Source organism: Nerophis lumbriciformis, linkage group LG01 (genome assembly GCF_033978685.3).
Source record: "Nerophis lumbriciformis linkage group LG01, RoL_Nlum_v2.1, whole genome shotgun sequence".
Classification (NCBI taxonomy): Eukaryota; Metazoa; Chordata; class Actinopteri; order Syngnathiformes; family Syngnathidae; genus Nerophis; species Nerophis lumbriciformis.
This window is the reverse complement of record NC_084548.2, coordinates 45596643-45617527: the sequence shown is the minus strand read 5'-3', so window position 1 is coordinate 45617527 and position 20885 is coordinate 45596643. Positions and strand designations below refer to the sequence as shown.

Sequence of the window (20885 nt, the reverse complement as noted above, 5' to 3'; positions counted from 1 at the left end):
TTAATGGTTTTAACCCTTCTGAAATTGTGATAATGTTCCCCTTTAAGCAGCATACTTGGTACACTTCACGGAAATGCACACACAACATATATACAGTGAGGAAATATATAAACCACAGCCCACAGTCAACCATATTTGAGAGTAATTATAATTATCTGTACATGGAAAAAGTTTCAGATCTTTCAGTGTATATTTTTTTCCTCAGTGTAATTACTGTAATGCAATCACTCCTAGATATACTGTATGACAACATGTATTTTGTATTAAATAAATGGGGTGAGTATGACTGTTGTCTGGCCCTGCGATGAGGGGGCGACTTGTCGGAATGTAAAAGTTCAGTCACATTTTTCTAACATGTATATTTCTAAGATTTATTACATTTAAATTTAGATTAAATGTTGACTCTAAATATTATATCTAAATATTGAATATAAACCTAAATCTGTAATATAAATCTATTTGTTTACTAAATGTTAAATCTAAACCCAAATGTTAAACCTAAACCTAAATGGTAAATCTAAACCTAAATGTTAATTTTAAATCTAAATCTAAACGTGAGCGCTAAATGTTAAATGTGAGCGCTTAAAGCCCCACTTAAGATCTTTCAGTTTTGGTTGATTTTGGTGGCGCCAGTGGACCAAAGCTGTAGTGTTTTGCCAGAAGAAGACCACATTTCCCATGATGACCAGCGCTTTTAGCATCATACTGACATGGTGTCCGCTGTAATATTGGCACAAATACACAAGCGGTAAAAAAGGGATGGATGAATGGATTATATCTCTAATGGATGTGCTAATGTTAAATAGCAGACACTATCAAGAAATGATCTTGGATTGCGCTAAAAACATGACGCTACTAAGAAGAACGTATCGGGGCGGACGCAGGTCTGACGCAAAGAAAGGGGGGATTTTTTTTTTATAGCTAACATTAGCATTAGCATTGTGATTTGAGCATCGAAAGTCACTTACGAGCCCAGCAGGAACTGAGCCAAGGCAGCATCGGTCTGAAATTTCTGGTCTTTGAGCTCACACCAGCGAGTGAAAGCTAAGAAAATGTTTATCCTGACTGTCCTTTTATTAGGGTAAGCTCCTTTTTTCTTTTTTTCTTTTTCTCCTCAGACAAAACTTTTCCTTACTTTGGTTTGTTTTGGAACTTTGACCATGATAGCAGTTATTGCAAGTAAGCATTCTTCTTCTTTTTTTTTTTAACAAATAGGGAAATGGGGAATGGTAAAGAGGGAGTGATGTATGCCATAAAGCAAGTCAGCACATTTGTATTTTTTTGTTGTTGCAGGGTTCCTGCCCTTTTCAATGACTAAGTGCCAGCAAAAGTGATCCAGGCCCTTTCAAGCCACGACAGAGGTGTCATTCAAATAGTTTTAAGTCCATGTATCATCCCAAAAGTTATGAAAATATTTTATGAAGGTTGAAAGTTACTTAGGGCTGCTTTAAATCTTAACCTAAATCTTAAATCTAAATCTATATGTAAATGTGAGTGCTAAATGTTGAATCTAAACCTAAAAGTTAAATGTAAACCTACATCATACTTATCTTCTTACTGCGGAAGAAGGAAACATGACAGATGCTCAATGACAAAAAATGCCAATAAAGTTTCATAACAAAAAAAAAAAAGTTAGCTCCAAACGTGTGGGTGTGCAAGGTGTGTTGCGTAAAGACAATTTATGAAAGGCAATCAGACACTCAAACACCTGATCGCTTCACCTCCGTTTTTGACAATGAATGGAACTGATTCTCACACCGAGGCATGCAGTGTGCATGAATACACATATTTATATTTGTGTCTTTCATCCTTTTGCTGCCCTCTTATTTCTTGATTGTGTCACATATGAACTGTAAACAACTCTCGCTGTAAACAACGCGGTCACTGTCATATAAGTTTGCTACAAGTAGAAACCAGCTGACACGCTCGCTTTTGATCAGTTCGAAAGAATATGTCTGAATTCTGAGCTAAATGGTAAAAACCTGATCATAGTGAGTGTGAAGTCATCATTTGGTCAGAGTTTCGGATCTGGGGCATGCCGATATACGCCTTTTAATATGCTAATTTTCCATCTTCCTGCTCCTCGCAGCACGACACAGCACCGCTGTCTGACGGATGGGAGTGCTTGATTCAAAAGGAAGTAAGATGAAGGAAAGATGACTTTAATTCACACTCACTATGATCATGTTTTTACCATTTAGCTCACGATTAAGACATATTCTTTAGAACCCATCCAAAGCAAGCGTCTTAGCGGCTGCTGCTTGCAGCAAACTTATTATGACAGTGACTGTGTTGTTTACAGCAAAGTGATGTTCATATGTGACACAATCATGAAGTAAGACTGATGAAAGACACACACAAATAGTAAGAGGTGTATTCCAACAGACTGCGTGCCTCGGTGTAATTAGAATCAATTCCATTCATTGTCAAACGCGAAATTAAGTGCAGCGTCGACGTGTTTGAGTGTCCAATTGTCTTTACCATACACACTCACACACTTGAAGCTAACATTTTTAAAAATGATGCAACTTTATTGGCATTATTTGTCATTGAGCATCTGTCATGTTTCCTTTTTCTGCACTGAGAGGCAGAGATGTAGGAGCGGTTTGCGGCTGAGAGGTGTCAGCTGGAATATTGACATCCTATACATATTCATCTTTACACTGGGCGAGAGATTTAGCGCTCACATTTAGATTTAAATTCAAGATTTAGATTTTACATATAGCGCTCACATTTAGATTTAAATTCAATATTTAGATTTTACATATAGCGCTCACATTTAGATTTAAGATTTATATTTAACATTTAGGTTTACATTTGACATTTAAGTTTACATTTTAAGATTTAGGTTCAGATCTAATATTTAATGCTCACATTTTAATTAAGATTTACATTTAACATTTAGATTTAGATTTTAGATTTAAGATTTAGGTTTAGATTTAATATTTAGTGCTCACATTTTGATTAAGATTTACATTTAACATTTAGATTTAGATTTAAGATTTAAGTGTAGATTTAAGATTCATTTATGATATTTGGAGTCTACATTTAATTTAAACTTAAATGTGATGAAAATTAGCTAAATGTGAGAAAAGGTACTTAAATCTGAGGAATATATCTGCTGGAAAAGTGTGACCAAACGTTTACATTCGGCACCCCATAAGGGTGCACCCTGCCTTCTGCCATAGTGCAGCTGGGATAGGCTCCAGCGCCCCCGGTAGAAATGGATAGGTGGATGGTGGGGTTTGTCAAAAAAATCTAGGTTATCGATTAAAAAAGTTTTTATTTCAAACGAATGGGAGAATATCTGAACATTTTTAACTGCAGTTTTCATGCTCTTGTAATATTTATTAACATTATGTTGTTCTTCTTTAGACTACAAACAATTTAAGTCTGAATCAGTGCCTGCTGGTTAGAGCACAGACTGGCACTCCATTCAACTCTCCATAGCTTTAAGATGAAGTTGTCATTTATTTCACGCAATGAAACAGTTTTGTGTGTGCAGAATACATATAAACTATAACGTGTTCAAACAAAAATTGAATTGACATAGAAGAGATCTATAAACATGCATACTTCCTCACTTACTATACAACAAATGTACTGAAACTTGTGCTGTGATCATCTTTGTCCATCCATCCATCCATTTTTTTCCCGCTTGTCCCTTTCGGGGTCGCGGGGGTGCTGGAGCCTATCCCAGTTGCATTCGGGCGGTAGGCGGGGTACACCCTGGACAAGTCGCCACCTCATCACAGGGCCAACACAGATAGACAGACAACATTCACACTCACATTCACACACTAGGGCCAATTTTAGTGTTGCCAATCAGCTGTCAAATGTTGCAAATCGTTACAATCATATGTATATAATTACATGTAGAGTGTAGAGTACTTGTCTGGTTTCAAACTTCAGAACAATATTGATTAAATATGTCCTTACATTTTAACAGAGCAGCACAACTGGAGGTTGAATGAATGACAAAACTGATGAAGCGTGTCTGTGGTGTGAGAATTTACCAGTAGGTGGTGGTCTCTGCATGTGATGATTTTCCATGGTCATTTTTTCCCCCCACCAGCAGTGATCTTGGCGGTGGGTAGACACTCCACATCAGGTTTCTTTGTCGAACAAATTAGTGCTGGATTTCTCAAAAAGTTCAACTTTAGGTGATAGTCAAAGAGCTGCACTGTTGCAGTTAAAAGTTAAAGTTAAAGTTAAAGTACCAATGATTGTCACACACACACTAGGTGTGGTGAAATTATTCTCTGCATTTGACCCATCCCCTTGTTCACCCCCTGGGAGGTGAGGGGAGCAGTGAGCAGCAGCGGTGGCCGTGCCCGGGAATCATTTTGGTGATTTAACCCCCAATTCCAACCCTAGATGCTGAGTGCCAAGCAGGGAGGTAATGGGTCCCATTTTTATAGTTTTAAGTAGTCCCTGTAGCAGATGGCTTCCTAAACTGATGGTTCATAATCTTTATTCACCTTCTTTTCTGTGAACACACCGTAAGAACTACGAGAACAAAAAAATACAATTAGTAACTCTTAACAGTGGCCTACTTGACCCTTTTACATAATGTATTACACTTTAATAGTTACCTCAAGTACTAAAACAATTTCTAAAAATTATGTATTTCTTTTAAACACCTTAAACATGTCCATTTTTTACCTTGCCTGAATCATGACATAACATGATATATATTGCAATTGTCTTTGACGTTACATTACTTCACATTAAACTTGAAAGGGGAACTGCACTTATTTGGGGGGGATTTTGCCTAACGTTAAAAATCCTTGAGACACAAGAACACATTTTTTGTTTTATTTGCATTCTAACTTGTAATAATCCGCTCGTTCAGGTGAATAGCAATGCTGTCATTGGGAACATTCCATTCTGCCTGTAAATCACTCTAAAAATACCTCGAAAAACCATCAAAAAATAGTTCTTTTACATTCCGTAACCTGCATAATAACCAAGTGCCGACACTGTAATAGCGAACACTGACAATCAGTTTTTCTAGCATAGTGACACATCGCCTTGCTACGGCATGCTACGGCATTAGTCGTAAGCTAGCTTCTGCGTCAGCAGCTGAATTGCTTTTGAGGTTGTAATGCACAACACAATGCGATAGGACACCATTCTGTACTGACTAAAAAACATGAACAATCATATTACTTAAGGCCTGCTCAGTGGCCTTGTGGTTAGAGTGTCCACCCTGAGATCGGTAGGTTGTGAGTTCAAACACGTCCGAGTCATACCAAAGACAATAAAAATGGGACCCATTACCTCCCTGCTTGGCACTCAGCATCAAGGGTTGGAATTGGGGGTTAAATCACCAAATGATTACCGAGCCTGGCCACTGCTGCTGCTCACTGCTCCCCTCACCTCCCAGGGGGTGGAACAAGGGGATGGGTCAAATGCAGAGAGTAATTTCACCACACCTAGTGTGTGTGTGACTATCAATCAATCAATGTTTATTTATATAGCCCTAAATCACAAGTGTCTCAAAGGGCTGCACAAGCCACAACGACATCCTCGGTACAGAGCCCACATAAGGGCAAGGAAAAACTCACCCCAGTGGGACGTCGATGTGAATGACTATGAGAAACCTTGGAGAGGACCGGGGTAACCCCCTCCTCTAGGGGAGACCGAATGCAATGGATGTCGAGTGGGTCTGACATAATATTGTGAGAGTCCAGTCCATAGTGGATCCAACATAATAGTAAGAGTCCAGTCCATAGTGGGGCCAGCAGGAAACCATCCCGAGCGGAGACGGGTCAGCAGCGCAGAGATGTTCCCAACCGATGCACAGGCGAGTGGTCCACCCCGGGTCCCGACTCTGGACAGCCAGCACTTCATCCATGGCCACCGGACCTGTGTGGCTCCCCCTCCACAAGGGAGAGGGGAGCAGAGGAGAAAGGAAAAGAAACGGCAGATCAACTGGCCTAAAAAAAAGCACACTTATTTACTTACCATGTTACAAAAAAGAAAGATTTGTGAAAATAATGCATAGTTGTCAAGCTTGTCACTGACAGTTTTGGTTATGTTTGAGTTTTCCTTCTGTTTGTGTTTTATTTCCTGTCAGCGCTCTTATTTTTGTTCAGTTTCCTGCTTGCCTCCCTTAGCGCTGTTCCCCTCAGCTGCGACTGATTGGCACCTGGCCACACCTGGTGTCAATCAGTCGGCTGCTATTTATACCTGCCTTGCCCTCCAGTCAGTGCTGGAGTATTGTTTACTGTATTCTGTGGACTGCCTGTTTCTTGTATGCTGTGAGCTATTCCCTGGATCCTGACTCCTGTCCCTGTTTGCTGTTTCCTGGTTTATGGTTCGTGTTTTCCTTGCATTTTTTTAACATTAAAACCATGTTTTCTTGTACCAAGCCTGCCATCTCTGCATCTTGGGGTTCGTCACCACCACTTCATGACAATAGTGAGTGATACATAGAGTGATCACAAATACATTGGAGGCAGCCACCATAGTTACACACTTGGCCCAAAGCTAATGAAGATTTTGGCAAGATTTGGTTATTATCTTATTTTTCTGGTCGTTCTGTGTATTTGTTTATGTTTATTGCGCTGCAGGAATGTAGCTGGAGTATGTTTAAAACTATATATAGACGTACACTATATTGCCAAAAGTATTTGGCCACCCATCCAAATGATGAGAATCAGGTGTCCTAATCACTTGGCCCGGCCACATGTGTATAAAATCAAGCACTTAGGCATGGAGACTGTTTCTACAAACATTTGTGAAAGAATGGCCCGCTCTCAGGAGCGCAGTGATTTCCAGCATGGAACTGTCACAGGATGCCACCTGTGCAACAAAAACAGTCGTGAAATTTCCTCGCTCCTAAATATTCCAAAGTCAACTGTTGGCTTTATTATAAGAAAATGGAAGAGTTTGGGAACAACAACAACTCAGCCACGAAGTGGTAGGCCACGTAAACTGACAGAGGGGGGTTAGCGGATGCCGAAGCACATAGTGGAAAGACTTTCTGCACAGTCAGTTGCTACAGAGCTCCAAACTTCATGTGACCTTCCAATTAGCCCACGTACAGTACGCAGAGAGCTTTGTGGAATGGGTTTCCATGGCCAAGCAGCTGCATCTAAGGCATACATCACCAAGTCCAATGCAAAGCGTCGGATGCAGTGGTGTGAAGCACGTCGCCACTGGACTCTAGAGCAGTGGAGACGCGTTCTCTGGAGTGATGAATCACGCTTTTCCATCTGGCAATCTGATGAACCAGTCTGGGTTTGGAGGTTGCCAGGAGAACGCTACATTTCAGACTGCATTGTGCCGACTGTGAAATTTGGTGGAGGAGGAATAAAGGTGTGGGGTTGTTTCTCAGGAGTTGGGCTTGGCATCTTAATTCCAGTGAAAGGAACTTTTTGAATGCTCCAGGATACCAAAATATTTTGGACAATTCCATGCTCCCAACCTTGTGGGAACAGTTTGGAGTGGGCCCCTTCCTCTTCCAACATGACTGTGCACCAGTACACAAAGCAAGGTCCATAAAGACATGGATGACAGAGTCTGGTGTGGATAAACTTGACTGGCCTGCACAGAGTCCTGACCTGAACCCGATAGAACACCTTTGGGATGAATTAGAATGGAGACTGAGAGCCAGGCCAACATCAGTGTGTGACCTCACCAATGCACTTTTGTAAGAATGGTGGAAAATTCCTATAAACAAACTCCGCAACATTGTGGACAGCCTTCCCAGAAGAGTTGACGCTGTAATAGCTGCAAAAGGTGGACTGACATCATATTGAACCCTATGGGTTAGCAATGGGATGGCACTTCAAGTTCATATGTGAGTCAAGGCAGGTGGCCAAATACTTTTGGCAATAAAGTGTATTATTTTGTTTTATTTTGTCAGAAAATCTAACGTCAAAACGACAGTAATAGCATTCATCTGGGCACAGCCGCACACGTCCTTGGTAGCAGTCATGGCACCTGTTGTTTAGTTGGCCATACTCTCTTTATACACGACTCTGCAGGGGGAGGAGCAAGACGGCGTCGCTCACGCAAGTTACATGACTCGAGAGTATATACCAGGCTTTATCAACGTTGCGTTTCTGGGTACAGATGGTGGGCGAAAAATCGCTAAACAGCATGAATATGGAGTAACAAATTGTACAGGTGGAGACTTGTCCAGGGTGTACCCTGCCTTCTGCCCGAATGCAGCTGGGATAGGCTCCAGCACCCCCGCGACCCCGAAAGGGACAAGCGGTAGAAAAATGGATGGATGGATGGACACTAAAACACAACAAAAAAGACATTTACATAAACATTTTTATCCCCAACCTTGTTTCCTCATCAGCCTGGCACTAAGAGAATGTAACTAGTTTTGATGCACACTTTAGAAGTAACTTTAACTTTGATTAAACTGTGGCGCTCACTTTTCTCTGCACATGGGAATTTCCTGCCACTGTACACTTCCAGCTGCTGCTTCTGATTTACGACAACTTGTTGGACAGCTTAATGTGGGCATTTCAAAAACACAGACTCCATACATATTTTCACTGCAATAGTTCGAAGAAGAAAACACAAAGTCATTTATGGACCTGTTTAAAGAACTTTTATTATTGACTTGTGGTGGTATTCTGTGTCTGGTAAATGAAACTGAAACTTCCATTCCGTTACGCCAGTTTCATTTACCTATCTTCACATCCTCAAAAGAACTACACCCATTTACAAACACACATAACACTCTCTACAAACAATTGAAGACAACGGGAACTTGAGATATGATGTTGACTATCTCCGATCAAGCTGACTGAAAACCTCACTAGTTTTGTCGCACTGATCTTGAAGCTCTGATATGACAAGCTCGTATAACCTGAAGTGGAAAAGAAAAAAATCAGCATAAGAAACTGTACAGAAGCCCACACAGTTTCTAAAGCAACATGTGGGTTAGTAAAATGCTACCATGGTAAATGCTGACAAGAGTGTGCTGTACTGAATACATGGAAAATATTTACCAAAATGGTGGCGCATGATAAAAGCACTTTGACCAAGCCCACTGACAAGTAACCCAGAACGCTCCACATGACTGGCAGGTCCTCGACATGTTTGCTGGAGTTAACATGTGTGTTCGACACATTTAGCCTTGGTGTTGGTGTGCATGCTGTAATGACACAAAAAGCATTAATGAATGCAGCCCCAAAAGGGACAAGCGGTAGAAAATGGACGGATGCAATGCATGTTATTATTTAAACCATATTTTTTTTTTTTAAATATATAAACAGTAGTCTGGATCAATTACTGCAGAGCAAAAACATTTTAAGCTCAAACTGAAGACTTTTTTCCTGTACAAAACCCCAAATGACAAAATTAACATAATATATATGACACACAACAGCAGGGCGTAGGGCCCCGCGATCAGTAAGACCCCATTTTGCGTGATGAAGTACGCGTAAAATGAAAGACAGGGCGCCTTATTTGACATTTTTCACAGACATATTTCTAGACCTTTCCTGCTTCGTCACTGATAACAATATAATGGCAAACTTCCCTGGACGTCATCACTGTCCCCCGGGGCGTGCAGCGTTAAGGCTGAAAGACGCTCAAATGTCTGCACTTTTTTTTCAGAGTTTTGCCTATTGTTCACAATCATTAGGAAATAAATGACAGATGGATTTTTTTTCTCCATTCTTAATATTAAATAAATGCCATCAAAAGTACGGTTATAATGGAGCCTATAGGAGCCATTCAATTCTGCCTAAAAAGCCCCTAAAAAACACCTTCATTAGGGTTTTGTATACATGATGTAAGTATATATGTAATGTAGTAACAGGCACATTTATAATAATATTTAATAGTTATGTATTTTGCTCATTTTAAGCATTCGCCGCACATTAATTCAAAAAACGCATCACACTGTTTTGTTTTTTTTTCTTCATCACTGATTATTACTCACTGCAGACTTTAAGAGAGCCAACAAACTTAATAAAACATCACTTACTGTACGAGGTCTGCTGTCATTAGGAAAAAAAGTGCAGTTCCCCTTTCACATTTTGAAAACAACAGTCACGACAATGAAATTAGAGGAGAAGACATTCACGAATGTGGGCTGTGCTATATGGAGGTTAGTTTGTGTCTTTATTACAAAAGCTTTTTTTTACACTGAATTTCCATCCATCCATCCATTTTCTACCGCTTGTCCCTCTCGGGGTCACGGGGATGCTAGAGCCTATCCCAGCTGCATTTGGGGTACACCCTGGACAAGTCGCCACCTCATCACAGGGCCAACACAGATAAACAGACAACATTCACACTCACATTCACACACTAGGGCCAATTTAGTGTTGCCAATCAACCTATCACCAGGTGCATGTTTTTGGAAGTGGGAGGAAGCCGGAGTACCTGGAGGGAACCCACGCAGTCACGGGGAGAACATGCAAACGCCACACAGAAAGACCCCGAGCCCGAGAATCGAACCCAGGAATTTCTCATTGTGAAGCACATACACTAACCCCTGTGCCAAGCACCGTGCTGACACTGAATTTTTTTTACATACAATTATGCTGACAGTTTCATTGAATATCATTGCATATCATTCCCAATCCTTATGTGAGACAAGAACATGTCGAAATAAACTCTAGCAATATGTGGCTAACAATACAGGTAACGGAGATTTGATCTATTTGTAACGATCTGGTGTGGTGGATCCCAAGGATGCAGAGACGTTTTAGTGTGCTGTCAATAGTCTTTCTCTTTATTCAAGAGGTAGCACACAATAGCAAAAACAAAGGCGATAGTGGCAAACACACACCATGTAAAAACTACCAATATAAATTACCTACAGAAAACAAAAGCGCTAGACAAGGCTAGGAGATATACTTCATGAAAGAAGTAATACTGAAAAAACAAAGTACAAAATAAAAGCGCTAGACAAGGCTAGGAAAAATACAAGCAAACCTGAGATGTTTCACAAGACGAACTAGTGAGTCCGCTGGCGAGTCAAAATACAAATGTGCCTGAAGGAAGCAGTCGACAAAGTTCCGGCGCTCACAGGCCGTCAGCAGCCAGGTTAAATAGGCTGCCCCTAATCAATGTCAGGTGTGTGCTGCTGCCTCGCACCAGCTGCACTCCATACTGAGGATGAGAGAGAGAGTGAACATTGTGTGCAAACAACAACAGAAATGAACAGGGAAATTTCAGATTACCACAGTACCCCCCCCTCAACGGACGCCTCCTGGCGGCCTACCTGGTTTGTCTGGAAATCGAACGTAAAATTCCTTGATCAAGTCCTTGTCAATTATAAGCGATCTAGAAATCCATGACCGCTCCTCCGGGCCGTACCCCTCCCAGTCTACCAGGTATTGGAAACCCCTTCCCCTTCTTCTTACATCTAAGATGGTGTTTACTGTAAATGCTGGGTGACCTTCAACCAGCCTGGGTGGAGGAGGCGGTACCTCAGGAGGACTGAGCGGGCTGGATGCGACAGGCTTGATGCGGGACACGTGAAAAACAGGATGGCACTTGAGAGATTTTGGGAGATGGAGCCTGACTGCAACACGATTGATGATCTTGACAATGGGGTATGGTCCAATGAACCTGGGAGCCAGTTTCCTAGAGTCGGTGGCCAATGGTAGGTCCCGGGACGATAACCAGACCTTCTGTCCCAACTGGTAGTGTGGGGCTGGTGTGCGATGGCGGTTGGCTAAGAGTTGGTTCCTGGCCGATGTTCTTCTTAACGCCGCCCTGGTGTTACGCCAAGCCTGATGAGCCCGGCGCAGGTGTGCCGTTACAGATGGAACGTCAGCATTGGGTTGGGTAGAAGAAAAAACTGGGGGTTGGAAACCATAGGCGACATGAAATGGAGACAGGCCGGTGGCGGAGCTAATGAGGGAATTGTGAGCGTATTCGATCCATGGGAGATTCTCAGACCAGGTTGAGGGTTGCTGATGACAAGTGCACCTGATGGCCGCCTACAGGTCTTGGTTGGTCCGCTCAGTCTGTCCATTGCTCTGAGGGTGGTAGCCGGAGGATAGGCTAGGAGAGGCCCCCAGAGACTTGCAGAATGCCCTCCAGACAGCTGAGGAAAACTGTGGCCCTCTGTCGGATACCACATCAGTGGGGATGCCGTGCAGCCGGAAAGCATGGAGCACTAATAGTTGGGCTGTTTCCAGAGCTGAAGGCAGCTTGGGGAGGGCGACGAAGTGGGCCATCTTCGAGAACCGGTCCACAATGGTCAAGACAGTGTCATTTCCCTCGGAAGGGGGCAGTCCTGTGACAAAGTCCACAGCTATGTGTGACCAAGGGCGGGAGGGGATGGGTAATGGGTGTAACAGTCCTGCTGGAGCCTGGTGGGATGCCTTGTTCCGGGCGCAGATCCGACATGCTGCCACAAACGCCTTCGTATCTGCAAGAATGGATGGCCACCAAAAACGCTGGAAGAGGACAAAACTGGTGCGACGAATACCTGGATGGCAAGCGATCTTCGACCCATGTGCCCAATCCAGAACGTTGGAACGGAGCCGAGGAACCACAAATAACCGACCTGGTGGACAGCCCCGAGGAGATGTGTCCGACTTCAGGGCCTCCAAGACTTGCCGCTCGATGTCCCACTGGAGTCCCCCAATGATGTGGGTATGGGGAACAATTGGTTCCTGTGAAGAATTCTCAAAGGACGAAGAGTAGAGACGGGACAGGGCATCGGGCTTCCCATTCTGAGAACCAGGTCGGAAAGTGATGATAAAATTAAAACGGGTCAGAAATAGTGCCCACCTGGCTTGGCGGGGGTTCAGTCTCTGTGCAGTCCTTAAGTAGGACAGGTTCTTGTGGTCCGTGTAGATGATGAATGGTAGCTCCGCCCCTTCCAGCCAATGTCTCCACTCCTGAAGGGCCCAGATGACCGCCAGGAGCTCCCTGTTGCCAATGTCATAATTTCTCTCAGCAGGGGATAGGCGACGAGAGAAGAAAGCACAGGGGTGCAACTTCTGGTCGGAGATAGATTGCTGGGAGAGTACGGCCCCTACACCTGAATCAGAAGCGTCCACCTCAACAACAAATTGGAGAGAACGGTCAGGGTAACAAAGAACAGGAGCCGAAGTAAACAATCTTTTCAGCCTCAAGAACGCGGAATTGGCTTCGGGTGTCCATTCAAACGGAACCTTAGTAGAGGTTAGCCTCGTAAGTGGCTCAGCGACACGACTAAAATTACGAATAAATCGCCGATAAAAATTAGAGAAGCCCAAGAATCTCTGAAGGTGCTTCTTGGAAACCGGAGTGGGCCAATCTACTACTGCTTTTACCTTAGCAGGGTCCGGTCTGAGTCTACCCTCCTCAATGATAAATCCTAAGAAGGGAATGGAGGATGAGTGAAACTCGCATTTTTCCGCTTTGACGAACAGTTTATTCTCGAGCAATCGTTGAAGGACTAATCGAACCTGCTGCACATGTTCGTCAAATGTTGATGAATAAATTAATATATCGTCCAGGTAAACAAAGAGAAACCGACCCGTCATGTCCCGAAAAATGTCATTAATGAAGCCCTGAAAAACACCAGGTGCATTTGTAAGTCCAAAAGGCATGACTAAATACTCAAAATGTCCGAGAGGAGTGTTGAATGCGGTCTTCCATTCATCCCCCTCTCGGATGCGAACTAGATGGTACGCGTTACGTAGATCGAGTTTAGTAAAAAACTTTGCGGACTGTAAGGGAGTAAAATCAGAATCAAGGAGTGGAAGAGGATACTTATTCTTGACAGTAATCTGATTAAGAGCGCGGTAGTCTATACAAGGCCGTAGGGACTTGTCCTTCTTTTCGACAAAAAAAAATCCAGCAGCTACCGGTGCAGTCGAAGGGCGAATGAGGCCCGCAGCTCGTGATGTGTTTATGTATTCTTCTAGTGCTTTGAGTTCGGTATTAGACACCTTGTACAAACGGGTCGATGGTAAAGCCGCGCCGGCTAGCAAATCAATACCACAATCGTAGGGTCGGTGGGGGGGAAGTGAGAGTGCTCTATCCTTGCTAAACACCGCTTTTAAGTCATGGTAGTTTGTGGGCACGTTTGTCAAGTCTATGTTCTCTATAACGGAGGTAGGTGGCGGTGTGTGGGATCCTGCTGCGGAACGAAGACAATGTATGTGGCAGGTCACACTCCAATTAATAATGGCCGAACGAGGCCAGTCTATGTGCGGGTTATGCTTATGTAACCAGGTTATCCCCAAAATGACGGGCGCGGACCGTGATGGCACGATAAAAAAAATGATTTTCTCACAATGATTACCAGACAAGCGCAGGTTGAGCGGGAGGGTCTGGTGGGTTATACTGGCTAATAGGCGCCCATCTAGAGAATACACACTCTTGGGCACATACAGTTTTACAACTGGAATCTTATGGAGTCTCATGAACTCAAAGTCCAAAAAGTTATCATCTGCTCCTGAGTCAATGAGAGCGCAAATGTCTATTTGCTGGTTAGACCAAGAAAGAGTACCTTTTAGCTGCATTCTGCCTGCGGCCAACGAAGGAGAACGGCGACCTCTGGTGGACGTGTCCTCTGGTGAGTGAGGGCGCACTCTTGGCCGTGCGGCGGGGCGCGGCAGTTCCTTGCAGCGGGAGATGAGGTGATCAGCGGCCCCACAGTATAGGCAGAGTTGGAGGCGAAAACGGCGTTCCCTCTCGGCAGTGGTGAGTCGACGACCTCCCAGTTGCATCGGCTCATCTATCGGCCCCGGATGAGAGGTGTCTTCAGGAACGAGTTGCTCAGTCTTGCAGATGGCAGGTCTAGAAGGCGCTGATTGGCTGCTAGGTGGGGCGTGTCTCCCTCGTCGATCACTCCTCTCCTCCAATAGGCGGAAGTCGATTTGCACCGCCAGTTCGATGAGATCATCCAGGTTCGTCGGGAGTGACAGCGGGATCATCATGTGACGAATCTCGTCCGCGAGACCCAGGAAGAAGGCGTCCAACAGCGCCGAGGGACCCCAGTCACAGTCGGCGGCCATGGTGCGGAACTCGATCGCGTAATCTGCGACCCGTCGTGAACCCTGTTGTAGCCGGAAAAGGGATCTCGCTGCCTCTCTACCTGGGAGTCGTCGTTGGAAGATTTGCTTCAAGGCTTTGGAAAAGTTTGCATATGTGGAGCTGGAGGTGGTCTGACGGTTCCATTCAGCAGTCGCCCAGGTGCCCGCACGGCCAGACAGGTGGGAGATAACAAACGCTACCTTAGCCCGCTCAGAGGTGAAAGCGGAAGCGTTTAGCTCGAAATGTAGTTCACACTGAGTCAGGAATTGTCTTACGTCTTCCTTTTCTCCGGAAAAACGTTCTGGTCGGGATAACCGTATGTTGCTGGTACTTGCGGGTTGTGTAGGCTGGGTGGATGTCTGGTCAGGCACGGTGGTCGAGGTGGGTACAACGGTGGCTAGCAGCATGTTGACTCGCTCCAACATGGTGTCTTGATGCTCCGACAGTCCCTGTAGACCTCGGCTCAGGTGGTCTAGCTGGTCCCCCTGCTGGTTGATCCGTTGAGCCTGGCCTTGTAATGCTCTTTTCCAGGCATCTGTCTCTGCGGGTTCCATAGTTTGGCCGGAACTTTCTGTAACGATCTGGTGTGGTGGATCCCAAGGATGCAGAGACGTTTTAGTGTGCTGTCAATAGTCTTTCTCTTTATTCAAGAGGTAGCACACAATAGCAAAAACAAAGGCGATGGTGGCAAACACACACCATGTAAAAACTACCAATATAAATTACCTACAGAAAACAAAAGCGCTAGACAAGGCTAGGAGATATACTTCATGAAAGAAGTAATACTGAAAAAACAAAGTACAAAATAAAAGCGCTAGACAAGGCTAGGAAAAATACAAGCAAACCTGAGATGTTTCACAAGACGAACTAGTGAGTCCGCTGGCGAGTCAAAATACAAATGTGCCTGAAGGAAGCAGTCGACAAAGTTCCGGCGCTCACAGGCCGTCAGCAGCCAGGTTAAATAGGCTGCCCCTAATCAATGTCAGGTGTGTGCTGCTGCCTCGCACCAGCTGCACTCCATACTGAGGATGAGAGAGAGAGTGAACATTGTGTGCAAACAACAACAGAAATGAACAGGGAAATTTCAGATTACCACACTATTCTGCTTATAAAGCGCTGTAAAAATGGTGTATACATGATGTGAAGTGAAGTGAAGTGATATTTCTATATATTTATATAGCGCTTTTCTCGAGTGACTCAGAGCGCTTTACATAGTGAAAACCCAATATCTAAGTTACATTTAAACCAGTGTGGGTGGCACTGGGAGCAGGTGGGTAAAGTGTCTTGCTCAAGGACACAACGGCAGTGACTAGGATGGCGGAAGCGGGGATCGAACCTGCAACCCTCAAGTTGATGGCACAGCCACTCTACCAACCGAGCTATACCGCCCCGATGTAGGTATATACAGTAAGTAATGTAGTAACTGATACATCAATTGGGATCTGAGCCGAGGATGTCGTTGTGGCTTGTGCAGCCCTTTGAGACACTCGTGATTTAGGGCTTTATAAGTAAACTTTGACTGATTGATTGATTGGCCAGGAAACGCCAGCATATAACCCCAATTCTTGAGAGTTTGCACTGGCTCCCTGTTCATTTTAGAATTGATTTTAAAACCTTGCTGTTTGTTTTTAAAGCTTTACATGGACTGGCACCTCAGTACATCTCGGACCTCATCCAAATTTACACCCCTGCGCGCTCCTGCTCGTGGTGCCCAAGATGAGACTTAAAACCAGGGGAGACAGGGCCTTCTCTGTGGTTGGCCCTAAGCTCTGGAACACTCTGCCCCTCCATGTTCAAACTGCTTCCACAGTGGAGTGTTTTAAGTCTCGTCTTAAGACCCACTTTTATTTTTTGGCTTTTAACACTACGTGAGTTGTGTGGTCTTCTGTCCTCTGTTGTCCTCTGTGGGTTTTTTTTGTGGTTTTTTTTCTTCTTTTTTTTTCTTAAAATACATTTTTATTTTCATTTACTGTTTTAATTGGTTTTACCCTTTTAAAATCGTTTTTAATCATATTTATTTTTATATAGTTTTTATATTGGTTTTATATTTATTTATTTTTTGTTTTTATTCAATCATTGGTGGAGCATAATATTGTTTTTAATATTGTTTTTAATATTGTTTTTAATATTGTTTTTAATATTGTTTTTAATATTGTTTTTAACATGGCTGTGCAGCACTTTGGAAACATTGTTGTTGTTTAAATGTGCTATATAAATAAAGTGGATTGGATTGAATTATAACATGTAACATTTATGTATTTTGCTCATTTTAAGCATAACGGCGTCACATTGATTTCACAGACGCATCACAATGTTCGCTATTTCCATCAACAACTACTAATCATGGCAGACTTCATGAGAGACAAGGACTACTTTGGGACAAATGATGATACAGAACTTAGTAGTACTAACTGTACAATGTCTGCTCTCACTGGGTTGGGATGATTATATATTTAACCTCAAAACTTGTCTTTTACCTGATTAGATGATGAAGTAATCGAAATCTTCACTCCAGAGGTTTACAAAAAAAAAAAGGGTGAAAACCAGCATCTTTTTGTGTCTTTCTCGTGATGTCTCCGGGTCAATGTTGAATGTCAGTGTTAACCAAATCCTCGGCTTATCATCACAACCTTCTAGAATTAACTTTTACCAACTCAGAGGCGATGAAGCAGCTCACCGACTAGTATGTCAATAGTTGCATAAGCTAGTCATCTCTCTGGGATCAAGGTGCGGCTAAATGTGGTTCCTCTGTGTTAGCTCTTATAATAATAATAACACTAATACTTGGTTAATATGAAGGTCACAACATTTGAGTGGATTTTTGTTGGCGGTGTTTCAGACGCCGTTCTTTAGGCAGAATAGATGAAACCCATCAGCTAGATTGTTAGCTGTCTAGTATGAGCTGTATGTTATGAGTTAGAGTGCATGAAAAAGGAAAGACATACTGTATGTGTGCTTGTCTCACATAAGGATTGTGAATGATAATTCCAAAAAAAGTCCATAAAGAGATCCATCCATCCATCCATTTTCTACCGCTTATTCCCTTCGGGGTGGCGGGGGGCGCTGGAGCCTATCTCAGCTACATTCGGGCGGAAGGCGGGGTACACCCTGGACAAGTCGCCACCTCATTGCAGAGCCAACACAGATAGACAGACAACATTCACACTCACATTCACACACTAGGGTCAATTTAGTGTTGCCAATCAACCTATCCCCAGGTGCATGTCTTTGGAGGTGGGAGGAAGCCGGAGTACCCGGAGGCAACCTACGCAGTCACGGGGAGAACATGCAAACTCCACACAGAAAGATCCCGAGGCCGGGATTGAACTCACGACTACTCAGGACCTTCGTATTGTGAGGCAGACGCACTAACCCCTCTTGCACCGTGCTGCCCATAAAGAGATGCATTATGAAAAACAAAATTGAAAACAACTGTGGTTTTTCATTTGGCCACAACCATTTCCTGTTATTGCAGCAGGTGAACATTTCACTGAAAGTGCTGTGCAGGAGTGTTTCTTGTAAATTACTTTTGTGTGAAACGGTGCTGTCAAGGGAAACCACTGTCAACCTTTAAAAAGACAGATCCGATGGTTCTGAAATGGGGTGACATGACACTAGTAATTATACTATCCTGCTGAAAATTTTGGAAAATTGGACATTTAGACTGATCCTAACCTTGTGGTTAGAATGTGCACCCTGACATTGGTAGGTCGTGAGTTCAAACTCCGTCCGAGTCATACCAAAGACTATAACAATGGGACCCATTACCTCCCTGCTTGGCACTCAGCATCAAAGGTTGGAATTGGGGGTTAAATCACCAAAAGTATTCCCGGGCACGGCCACCGCTGCTGCTCACTGCTCCCCTCCCCTCCCAGGGGGTGGAACAAGGGGATAGGTCAAATGCAGAGGGTAATTTCACCACATCTAGTGTGTGTCTGACTATCAGTGGTACTTTAACTAACTTTATTTATGGTTATTTTAAAATGGGATAGGCTCTGACCTCGAGAGGGACAAGCTGTAGAAAATGGATGGATGGATGGATGCTTGGATGCTGAAAATGTAATAAACAATGTTTTACCATGAACCAGAAGGTTGACCGTACATTCTTTGTTTTGACGATTTATGCCTGCGCGGATGATACATTTATAGGTGCCGGAATCCTGCGGGGTTACTCTTGGCAGATGCAGACTGTCCCTGTCTCCAAACATGGCTGGACGGGGAAAATTGGACTTCTCATTCCCATTGTCACTGGTGCTGATAATAGCAGATCTGTTTTCGCCACTCATCTGCCCACATTGAAGTCACTTTGAGATGCAGAATAAAATGTTGCTTTTTTCAAGAGGTAGAAACATGACCTACCTTAAACCATCTCAGCCCCAAATAATTGGGGCTGTCGCGACATGGGCAATCTACGTCAACATTTTGGTCACATGTCGCACGAACTTCTGCGTGACTTGGGATTGCGTGATACACAGCTATTACCTGGAATTGACATTCAATATCACAATGCGATGCTTACAATAAATCTTCACATCTTGACAGGGGTGGGTAGTAACGCACTACATTTACTCAGATACATTTACTTTTTGGATATGTTTTACTTCTAAAAGTTGTTTTAATGCAACATACTTTTTACTGTATTTTTGTAAAGAAAAAAAACTACTTTTATTTTGTTGATCTAATCTAAGTTCCAGTATTTATCCCAAAAATGTACAGAAGAAATAAATAAATTAAAAAGACGTTTTGACAAAAACAGACTATCCTTAAACCTCAGTAAAACTAAATTAATGCTATTCGGTAACAGTAGAAGGGAAAGTCAAACACAAATACAAATAGACAGAATAGAAATTGAAAGAGTAAATGAAAGCAAATCTCATAAAAAATATACAACATAAAGTGGCAAGAAATAATAATAATATAATAATTATCAAGCTCACCTGAACAAACAGTGCTATCCGGTTCATTGTTTTACTCTTCATCTGTCACCTCAGAGCTTCAGTGAAGTAATTTATATGCTCACTTGACTTGCTCATAAGAGTCCAGTTTCCTGTAGTGAGAGCAGCAGGTAGGCAATATAAGTGCGCCACCAGGTGGTTTATCATCAACAATACTTTTTCCTAGGCACAAGCTGTTTAAACCAGATCTCAAAAAGAGGTTTATTTAGACTTAGACTTCCTTTTATTGTCATTCAAATTTGAACTTTACAGTACAGATAAGAACAACATTTTGTTGCATTAGCTTGTTGTAGTGCAGGATAAAAGAGCAATAAAGTGCAGATATAAATAAATTGATTACTGTACCGATAAATAGATTGCACTTTTTCCATATGCATCCACTTTTATGGATGTATGTTATATTGTCTTTATATTCCAGTGAGTTAATCCGTTTTTGGGGGGAATTGAGGGGATTATTATGATGCGTTCAAGCAGGCCCGGCCCTAACCAATCTGGCGCCCTAGGCAACATTTTAGGTGGCGCCCCCCCACATCGGCAGTGAAGTGTATATACTCACAAGAACCCGAATAGCTTTGTCTTTGATTTTTTTTTTTTTACTTACAACTATACCTAATATATAAAGGGATGGAAAAGTGACTATTACCTGCAGGGCAAACATTAGCTAACCAGAAGGCAATAACAATGTAAACAAAAAACACCTGCTTAAAATATCTAATACAAACATTTATATGCACGTACAACACTTAGAACTTTTAGCATATCAGTATGTGGAATTAAATTATGGAATGGATTAAGTAAAGAAGTTAAAAATTGTACTGATATGATCCAGTTTAAGAGGTTGTTCAAAATAATAGTGCTTACAGAGTACAAAAAAGAAGAATTATGAGAACTACTTTCAACCTTATTGAAAATAAGATATTCTTCATCTCAGTATGTTAATAATGACTGAATTAATTAATT

General features: G+C 42.8%; 1 protein-coding gene across 1 annotated transcript; it reads right to left on the bottom strand.

Annotated features, from left to right (window-relative positions):
- Nucleotides 1-8563: 8563 nt before the first annotated feature.
- On the bottom strand, nt 8564-19979 carry LOC140679000 (uncharacterized). Its single transcript, XM_072913729.1, has 5 exons — nt 19908-19979; nt 19330-19452; nt 19049-19256; nt 8982-9127; nt 8564-8839 (listed from the first exon to the last, which is right to left on the bottom strand). The coding sequence occupies exons 1-5, from the start codon at nt 19947-19949 to the stop codon at nt 8789-8791; spliced, it is 570 nt and encodes a 189-aa protein (XP_072769830.1). The 5' UTR covers nt 19950-19979; the 3' UTR covers nt 8564-8788.
- Between the last annotated feature and the right edge of the window lie 906 nt (nt 19980-20885).